Source organism: Sesamum indicum, linkage group LG9 (genome assembly GCF_000512975.1).
Source record: "Sesamum indicum cultivar Zhongzhi No. 13 linkage group LG9, S_indicum_v1.0, whole genome shotgun sequence".
Taxonomy (NCBI): domain Eukaryota; kingdom Viridiplantae; phylum Streptophyta; class Magnoliopsida; order Lamiales; family Pedaliaceae; genus Sesamum; species Sesamum indicum.
The window spans coordinates 5,068,049-5,078,867 of record NC_026153.1 but is presented as its reverse complement, the minus strand read 5'-3'; the positions used below and the strand labels follow the sequence as shown (position 1 = coordinate 5,078,867).

Sequence of the window (10,819 nt, the reverse complement as noted above, 5' to 3'; positions counted from 1 at the left end):
TGTAGTTAAAATATGAGTTCAGAATTTTGGAATATTAAATAATATGTAATTATTCAAATAATTCCAAATAATATGTTAGCGATGATTTGAATATTTTTAGTTTCAGATTCAGCGATCCAAACTTGTTGATAGGTTTGTTAATACGTCGGTACTGTTCCATTCGGACTCAGACCCAAAACCAGATTCAATATATATCCATGACAATTTTTTCATACTCTATTCTTATAAAATGCCGATAAAATCTTACCCAAACTATACTTGAAAATAATTGGGTAAAACTTGAGTCTTACACATTTGAGGCCTATTTATTTATTGTTTTTTACATTTACAATATATTTAGAAAATTGTAAGTTCTCAAATTTTAAATTTACATTAAAATCAAACAATACATGTTGTTAAATAAACTTATTTAGTGAATTTTTATGATCCATCAATTTATAAATTAAAACTAATTATTTAAATTTCAAAAGATATAACTCTAAAAAATCTAAATTATAAATTTAATTTTATTCAAATGACAAATCGATAACAATAAAATTTTAAATAAGAATATTAAGGTAGTTGTTGGGTTTAGGCGCAATGCAGTGTTGGGCCTTAAATGCCTCGAAATCCAGCAACAGCCTGTGCCTCGAAAATCTCGTCTCACTGACAAAATGACTTTTGTGTATAGTCCCGATATTAGAGATAATTCCATCAATTCATGTCACGTAGGCGATAAACTGATCATCCAGTGAGCAGGTCGCGAAAAAGGTCAATTGAAATTCAACAAGCCCAAATCCACCAGAGCATTGCCCACTCCAATACTCTCATAATTATAAACATTTTTTTTCTACTTTTCAAAAATTATGAATACTCTCATAATTTTAATGATCGTCTAAAAATTAGCTTTATCTTCATTAGGTTTCCACTTATTTTTTCTCATAACTGATCAATGTGCCCTTATGGATTATGAAATTATAATTTTTTTTGAAATTTTTTTATGAACTAAGTGGATAATATTTTTTTTTACAATGGTTCAAATTTTTCCATCAATTTCGTCTGATTTTTTTTATAATTTATTATTATTTTATTTTAAAAAAAATACAACAATGGTAAAGTCATCCAATATTTATATAATTTTATCATTTATCAAGGGACTATTTATAAATTTTTAAATAATAAAAAGTATTCATAATTATGTTAGGGAAGCTCATTGTATTTTACTCTCAACCTCGGACCTGGACCCGGACCTGCTCCATCTAGAGCACATTTTCAATCATAATTGGATCCAGGATCTTGATGATTCGAACCTAGACCCCATTGTTTTAATATATATATATTTTTTTTATATATTTGATAGATATTCATATGAAGTATATTTATATAATATATATAATAATTATATATTGCACTTACATTAATTATATAAAAATAATATATTATAAATCAAATAATAATTTAAAATAGTTTTTAGGTTTTGTTATATACGTAACATACATTTTGAAAGTTTTAATATCTCATAATCTAAAATGTGCACATATAAATCTATAAAATTTTAAAAACTTTTTTATTTTAAATATTTTATAAAAATTATTCATATATGTAGAATGTGCCACACTTATTTATTATTATTATTATTATTATTAATGTCCTTTAAAATATAATAATAGCACCAAACAATAATGAATATACTCACTAACAAAATATGATTTTATGTTTCAATGTCTTATTTCATTTGAAAATATAAAAACCAAATATACCTTTATTATTCGTTTATACATAACTCAGAAATTAAAATGAAAATATTCAAACCAATTCTTCCCTACATTCAAATCATCTTTGAACCCAAGCCCACTAATCAAAATTGATCAAAACAACTGTAAAAACAGAATTCCAAACAAACCCTCTCTTTATGTTGCGTACGTGCATTTGGATTTATAAATTTGAAATAAAAAATTTCACATTTTCAAATTTATTTGGATTATTATAAATTAAAGAATTTTCAATCATTTTATTCTATTATTAAATTATATTTTATTAAATATTAATAAATTTTAAATGTACGATGTCTTTTGAAATTCATTTTTCCGATTTTTTCCTCAAATTCAAATCTATTATATCAAGTACAGTTTTAAATTTTATAAGCAAGTCCGGAATTCATCTTATCTCTACAATATTATAGTGTCCTAATCATATGTAGAGTCAAAGCGAATAATAATTAACGTAATAAAATATCAATTAAGTAACAAATTGTATCAATTTCTTGGAAAATTAATTGATTAATATGTAACTCATTATGAGCAAGCACACACGAAAACCAAGAGATTTGCTGCACGCCATAATCTGTAATTACTTAATTATTAGGCATCGTCACCTGTAAGCCTCTGAATTAACATTCGGACAAGATGAAGATCGTCATTGCTTTTTTGTTGTTGACTAAGATATTCAGACCCCAACTTACCCAGTACACGTGCATACTTAGGTGTCACGTAATCACTAGTTAATCCCATCTTTGCTCTAATTAAAATTGAAAGCTCTGTTGGGTTTTTGTCTCTAATCATCGTCCACTAATACTTTTATAATCTTTTCTTTCGGCGATGAGTGACGCATATGTTATTACAACAATATAAAAATGGATTTGCTTTTGCCACCTCCACCTCCCAATCTGTGCACACAACTGCTTTTCCTTTACTTGTCGGTAAATATATTGACATTCCTAAGGTTAGTTTAATTATATAAACATTTTGCAGTATTATGTGTTGAGAATTCTACTTATCGGACATGTGATTTTGAGGTCGAACACTAGATCGCATTCGTTGAGATCGTGGTCCATGACACTCATCCTGAAATCGCACTGAGCCTACGAGTCAGAATGCAGTTCCCATTGCAGCACTCCATGAGGTCGCACATGCCGCGTCTGCAAATTTGTTAGGTCGCACACCTGTTGTGTCATGTGTGTGCATATATATGTGTGCGCGAGCGTGTGTTAATGAATGAAGAAAAAAAAAATAATAATATTACATCACGAATTATGAGTATTTAAGTAAATTGTGGAGAAAAATAAATAGTTGTGAAAGAATAAATGATACATTTAGTGTTGGGAAAATTGCATAAATAATTTAAATTTCCTTTTGAAATTCACAATTAGATATATTAATCAGTTTTAAAACTAAAATACAAATACTCACATCGAAACAAGATAATGACGACAATAGTTTGATTTGTTGTTTACGATAAATTAAATGATAACTTACAATGAGAGTTTTATCATAACAACTCTCGTCCAATGAAAATTGCAGACTAACCGAATCGTAGGAAAACTGCTTGCCTTGAAGAAATTATATGTCCCGTCCAAAAATGCATCGGGTACTACGCAGTTCTTTTCAGGATTAGACAGTTATCGTTTGTTTAGTATTGCAGTTATACTAACAAACACCTCGGACAATACTCAATAGCCTTGTACTGAAATTGGAGCTCAAAACTTGGAGTTTGGAGAGAAATTCGAGAGAGCAAGAGATGAGAGAAGAAGTTGTTGATTTAATTCGATCATTTAAACCTTCAACTGATATTGCTATAATATAGTTATTAATGAGAAAAACAATGCAGCAAGCTGCTACTATAATATAGTTATGATATTCGTAATTTACCAAACAACGAGGATATATATAGTTATACAAATATAAAAAAAAGCCCTTTGTAATTTACTAATTTTATTTTCTAGAAAAGTTTGATTTGGTTAGCTTTGTAATTTTCAAGTTTCATATGTGAGAATCACATTCTTTAATGTAAGTAATCTTTGTAACTTTCAACAAGAAAGAAAAATCTCTACTTTGTGTTCTTACTTCTAAGGAAGATTATGGAAAAATCTTGAGGAAATCCCTTTTTTTTTCTTTTTCCTTCTCTTCAAAGCGATTAAATCTTAACAATTAAGTTAACTTTCATTAAATCTCATTTATTACGGATCTATTTAGAGGCTGTTTGGCTAAGCTTTTTTAAGTATCTTATAAACTTCTATATTTTATAATATATTTTAAAAGCTTATAAGACGTTGGATCTTATTTTAAACATAAGCTTCTAAATTGTTTGTACCTTATTTTATCTTAATATAAATTTATTGTGCTATGAGTTTATTGATCGAGTTGATGTATTTGTTAATTTATTGATATTGATATAACATGTAATTATCATTTCTAAAAAGATATATGAAAAGAAACAATAGGGAGATATTGAATTGGGATTAAATAAGAGCGGGTTAAACCTGTTTCTACTTTGAAAATACAATTTCTGATCTCGTTTGATTTTTTTTTCTTTTTATAATAATTTGTGGGCTGTAATATATGGATACGGACACAACAATACATACACTGAGACACAAAAAAAATTAGAAAACTGGACACGACACAATATTGAAACAACTATGTGTGATATCTTTTTTTATTTTATATATATTATCAATTTCACATGAAATTAAATTTAAAATATGAAAAATATAAAAATAAAATATAAAATAAGCATGTCTTATATCTAACTTTTTAACCAAACGTGGCTTAAAACATATACAGAATTAGTTTGTTTTAAAAAGTAAGGAATGAAAAATTTCTAATAATCTAAATTAGTTAAATCATCATGATCATCTCTCAAATTTTTTAATAATTTTATCCCAAAGTCTTTAGTTTGATTGAATTGAATTAATCTTTTTTTTTTATTAAGTCCAAAATTCTTTTTTCTTTTTTTAAGACAATTGAAACTTTTGGAAATTACAAAAAAAATCTAAAAAAGTATGCGACACCGTGTCTTTTTTTTTTTTTTTTTTTTTTATATTTTCGGCCACGCAAATTCTGTATATAATGTGTCTATGTCCACTATTACATCGAGTAATTTTTTAGAGTATTCGGGCATTATAGCTTGTGGAATTAAATTTCTCCAAGCCAATATTTCGATAAAAATGGCAATTTATAGCTTTTAATACTATCATAATTCTTTTTATCCAATTATCGATTATGTCCCATAAATTTGAATTCCTTCATTAATCTTGAAAGTAAGGTTAATTTTTTAAATTCAGTTACAATCGGTATTTACATAATAATTGTGGATCAAAATATCATAATCACTTTTTGCTAAAATATATTATGCAACTCAATTAAATTATAACAGTCTCATCTCATGTTATAATAATTATAAATACTTTATCGTTATTTAAAAAATTATAAATATTTTTTAAAATTAACGATTATCTAACAAATGCCCCTATAATAGACTGTTATAAGAAAATATTTGTGAGACAATTATTAATTTAAAAAGATATATTTATAATTTTTTAAATAACGAGATAATATCTATGATTGTAACAAAACTGAAGAAACCTGTTATAATTTATACTTAAAATGCAAGATGCAATCTTTTCTGTTTTAAAAATTGTTTTTACTCATTTTTTCCTTTTTCATAATGGTAAATTCTTTTCTTCAGCTGCCAGATTTTATAATTGGAAATAATTAAAAAAGAAAAGGAAATAAAGAAAAAAAGAATTGCTTCATTTCCGGAATATTCAGAAAATTCTCTGACGGAAATTGGTAACAGCGTTTGCCAAAATTAAAACTACCCAGTAATTACCTTCCCGCAACCAAACTTCACCTGGATACGCGTCGCCGAACGATTGGCTCATTCTTAGAAGTCAACGCATTGCCTGCCAGGCCTATGCTATTCCAGCACCACCAAATTAATTATCGCATTGATCGTCGTCACCACGCTCGACGTACCGTGTGTGGGAAAAGGCTGGACCCACATAATTTACTCTCGGGATCCAAGGGGTTACCTCTGCCTGTCATGTATCCCTACCGAAGCGTACAGTCACAGGTACGTGACCCGAGCCATGCCTGTTAAAGAAATAGACATAAAAGATCTGGGGCACTCCTAGTGTGAACCTAACGAACCAAAAGCGAACGCGTCATGAAACGGATGGAGATAGTGCAACGTGGCGAGCGGTGATTTGATGGTGTTTGGGATGAAACATTACGCTGGATGCAGCATAGTATTGCAGAAAATATAAGGTCGTATGTGGTGGGGAGAAAGAAACAAAAGGAAATAATGTGTTAAGGTTCACTTCTCTTTCCTCTGTCTTCTTCTCTTTCTGAAAAACTCTGTCTTCGATTTTAACTCTTTCTTCCCCGTTCTCTGTTTTCTGCAGCTGAGTGAATAACCATATATATATATATACAGCTGCATATACATATATATAGAGAGAGATATAAATCTTATATATATACATATATTTAGATAGAGAGAGAGAGAGAGGAGAGGAGAGAAAGGCATGGGGTGTTTCCCTTGCACTAGATACTCATCCATTGATAAGAAGCAATACAAAAAGAGTAAGAGCAACAGCAGTCAGCGGTTGAGAAGAGATGATGATCATGCGCAGAGATCATCAGGTGTGTGTGTGCGTGTGTATGTTATGGAACATAGTTTACATGATATCCCATCTTTCTCCTTTATTTATTTTGAAAAAAGTTTGTGGGTGTTCGAAAAGGATTGATCTTTTGTTTTTCTGTGCGTTTTGGAATTTTTGACGTGGGTTTTCAGAAAAGAAACGATCTTTCTCCGTACCCCTTTCTTTTCGTTTTTATTGGGTGGGTGGGGGGTGATTATCAACAAGGATTTGATGTTCTTCATTTTCTTGTTATTTTTATCTTGGTGGTATTCGTTTTTCTTGATTTGCATGCTGGGTTGTGATCATTCTATTTCGAAATTCATTTTTGTTGACTTGCATGCGCCTTTCGTCTCCTCTTTCTTTTTAATTGATTTTGTGTTCTTATCCACCCCCCCCCCCCCCCACTTCCCCCCCCCCCCCCCCCCCAAAAAAAAAGAAAAAGAAAAAAAGAACACTAAAAAACGAAATTTATTTCAGATCATCCCTGAATGTTATTTCCTTTGTTCTATAAGTCCATGTTTCAATTCCTTTCATGATGGCTTTTGTATACATCTAATTCTTTGTGTGTGTGTTTATTTTTTCCCTTTTTCTCGTCAAATAAATATGATCTTACGTTTATATGCATGTATATGGATATAACATACCTTGTTGCCCTTATTGATGAATTCTTGACTTTGTGTTGATTGTACATTGAATGATTTACAAAAGGCTGAATTTTTGTTCATTGGCTATGATGTGAATATGTTTGTTTTGCTAGAACTGTCTGGAGAATCATCTTTTTGAGGATGTCTGGCCTTACATCTTTAATCTGCATTTTATGTCTTTAATGTTTATTATTTATTCGGTGGGCCATTATTGTTTTTCACCTTCTCTCAAATTACTTTTGTGTTATGCTTTTAGATTTTTCAAAATCGAGCTCGCTCAAATCTAGGAAGGAGGAGCATAAATTTCTGTCTCGCTCTGCCACGGAGAACAGCTCCTGATTCTGCACCCGAGTCGGACAGCTTCAAAGCTAGGAAATTCACTTTAGCTGAGTTAGTTGATGCAACAGAGAATTTCAAGGCAGAGTATTTTCTTGGCGAGGGAGGATTTGGTAAAGTTTATAAAGGTCGTTTGCAGGGTACCGGTGAGGTCAGTTGGATGTATATCAAGTAATCCAATTGCATTATGTTCATCAAAGGGAATCTGTGAATTATCTATCTTCGTTTTCTTGCAATTCAGTTGCTTCATTTGTTGGTAAATTCAAATAACAAAGCTGCTTGATGCCTGTTCTGTTACAATATCTGAATTCATTCTGTTTGGTATGATGCAGGTTGTTGCTATCAAGCAACTAGATCGCAACGGGGGTCAAGGGATTAGAGAATTCGTGGTTGAGGTCCTAACTTTAAGTAATGCAGAACACCCTAATCTTGTTAAACTAATTGGTTACTGTGCAGAGGGAGACCAGAGGCTGTTAGTCTATGAGTACATGCCATTAGGTTCTTTGGAGGATCATTTACATGGTATCTTTCAATTTTCACGCCTCCTGCTTTCACGTATATGATGTTGTTATGCTTCTTGTCCCTGTGCGATGTTGCTTTTAAGTACCATAAAGTCACGGGATTTACTTGCTTTACTTGTACAGTCCGTCGAGCTAGTAGAAAGGTCCTGGATTGGAACACTAGAATGAAGATAGTGGCTGGGGGGGGGGAAGGGGTTGGCTGGTGCGGCTAAAGGCTTAGAGTATTTGCATAACAAGATGAAACCTCCCGTTATATACCGTGATTTGAAGTGTTCCAACATCTTGCTTGGGGAGGGATATCACGCCAAGCTATCTGATTTTGGTTTAGCCAAAGTGGGTCCTAGTGGAGATCAAACCCATGTTTCCACAAGAGTGATGGGCACATATGGGTACTGTGCGCCTGATTATGCTTTGACTGGCCAACTTACATTCAAATCAGATATCTATAGCTTCGGTGTCGTACTTTTGGAGATTGTCACGGGCAGGAGAGCCATTGACAACAGAAGAACTGGTCCGGAGCAAAGTATTGTTGAATGGGTTAGTATCTTGATTTTCCCTTTTACACACAACTTGTATTCAATTTCTTATCTGTGTCACAACTTGTATTCAATTTGTCAAGTTAAGTTGTTATTACTGGCACTACCACTTGACAAGCTACAGTTGAAGTATAAATCATTGGCGGAGGAGATTGAGTTTCAGTACTTAGTGGCAATTTAAAGGGCTTCACCAGGGGGCTGTGTGGTCCACTTGGATTCGATGTTTTCCCTTTAGGGCCATCCAAAATGGCTCCACTGGCTTAGTTGATTTTGCAAGTTGGTTATGGTTGGAGTATCCAATGCTTTATGCTATATTCTTTCGTAGTGATGGCCTTCTCTTTTTCGTACTTCTCCTTATCTTTCCAGCTTCCGTCTAAACGTAATGATGCCTACAGTAAAAAAGCACATAACCTGCTCTGAATGTGGTGTCGGTTTCATGATCTACGAACCAAGTACCTTAGAGGTGTTTGAGACGCTTGGACTTCTCAAAAGTTTCTTGATTCTTGTCACAGTCTGTTTTATCATCTAGACATGATAGATTAGTGATTCACATTTATTTGTTGCTTTCAATCATGCCATTACGTTCCTGAATGCAACTTGTTCCATTTACTTTGTTTTTACTTACGCTCGTAGTAAAATTCCAATAAGCATATGATATGAATTTACACTTGTTCATTTTGCAGGCGAAGCCGTTGTTCAAGGATCGTAAGAAATTCTTCCAAATGGCCGACCCAGCATTAGAAGGTCAATATCCCGTTAGAGGCTTGTACCAAGCTCTAGCGATTGCTGCAATGTGCATCCAGGAGCAGCCAAACATGCGGCCGCAGATTGCAGATATCGTTAATGCTTTGAACTATCTTGTTTCACAGAAATACGACCCCAAGATCCATCCAATCCAGAGCCCAGGAAGCGTCCATTCTTCGCGCAGCCTTAAAAGGGATAGTGAAGAGAAATTTGATCTGGGCTTTGGGAATGAGGAGAAATTAGAGGACTTAGTTTGAGGATTGTTCATTCTGCTGTTTGCTGTCATGCAATGTACCTCCGATCAGCACTGTAAATCCATCCCTTCATTACCTTTTGTAGATTTACCTTCACATGCTATGTTTGAGAATGATGAAGAAGAGAGTTCCCTTGCACACAGACACATAGTTGTACAGTAATACATCGGATCGTTGTGTTCTTGGATTTTTGCCATATTTCCTGAGCAACTTAAGCTGGTAATTACGTTTTCTGGAGTCGCATTTTATGTTTGGAGACTGGAGTTATTTTCGTTATCGTTTCTGGGCAACCTTTTGTTTAAAAAAATATATATATACCTTCTTCCTTGGTAAAATGTGGAAATGAAAATTTATTTAGCTGAGGAGATTGAAAGTTTTATTTATTAATTTGGTAGATTGATTTAATATTAAATTTTATCAAAACATGTTTGGTCATCAAAATATCAGTGATACTTTGAACCAATGATGCAAAAAACACTGTGAACACGTAAAGAAGTGGTTCATAAACTGGCGTTATCCCTTTTACACTAATTAATAAAGGATTAATTATACTGATACTCTATTTAAAAATAGAAATTATATTTTTTTAATTTTTTTTAAAAAATTATAATTAAATCCACTCTGAAAATTTACTATTTACACTTGACCTCCATCACATTAGTGTTTGGACGGAAAATACTGATATCAATAAAAAAAATTAATTTTGCCTCCCATTTAATATTTTTAAGTTTATTTTTATACTATATATATATATATATCAAGTGAGGTTAACATGAATGTAATTTTTTCCTTATAAGTATAAAATTATTATATAAAAATATTAAATGAGGAGTAAAGTTGTAAATTTATGCAATTCTTTTTGAATATTGAATTAAATAACTTCAAATAGTATATCGAATCAGTCAATTTTCACTGTCTATCTAATTATGAATATGGACGGATACTTTGAAGCATGACTCCGATTAGAGTAAGCAATAAATTAGGACGCGGTATCATAAACTTGGAAAGGAGATTGAGCTGGCAGTGAATACTGGAAATGAAGGGGGAAAATTCATTGGCTCAGAGAAGCGAACTGTAACATTGCTCACTTGAGATTAGGCCTGTAATGGGCCAAATTTACCTAAACCCAAATTCATCCATTACTCATTTACTTATGACTGGACCCAACCCAACCCGATGAGTCTGGAAAACGGGTCTAGTATACCAGACCCGAAAATTCAGGTCGGGTCCAGATAAAAAAAATGAAGCACACAACTTGTGCACCAAAAAAGTTACTAAAAAACAGAACTATAAAAAACCAAAAACAAGAAAAGACTCCAACTCAAGGCCCAATACTAAGATAAGTGATGAATCAGGAAATGGTTCAAGAGTTGTTGTGAGC

General features: G+C 32.1%; 1 protein-coding gene and 1 long non-coding RNA gene across 2 annotated transcripts; both read left to right on the top strand.

The window, feature by feature from the left end:
* On the top strand, nt 5,596-7,363 carry LOC110012605. Its single transcript, XR_002287828.1, has 2 exons — nt 5,596-6,404; nt 7,304-7,363. It is a non-coding gene; the product is annotated as an uncharacterized LOC110012605 (long non-coding RNA).
* LOC105170864 (probable serine/threonine-protein kinase PBL5) lies at nt 7,370-9,694 on the top strand (the record flags this gene model as incomplete). Its single annotated transcript, XM_011091786.2, is given in 5 exon segments — nt 7,370-7,534; nt 7,716-7,905; nt 8,028-8,101; nt 8,103-8,441; nt 9,124-9,694. Coding segments are annotated over 5 exon segments (1,086 nt in total), but the record flags the coding sequence as incomplete, so codon positions are not given.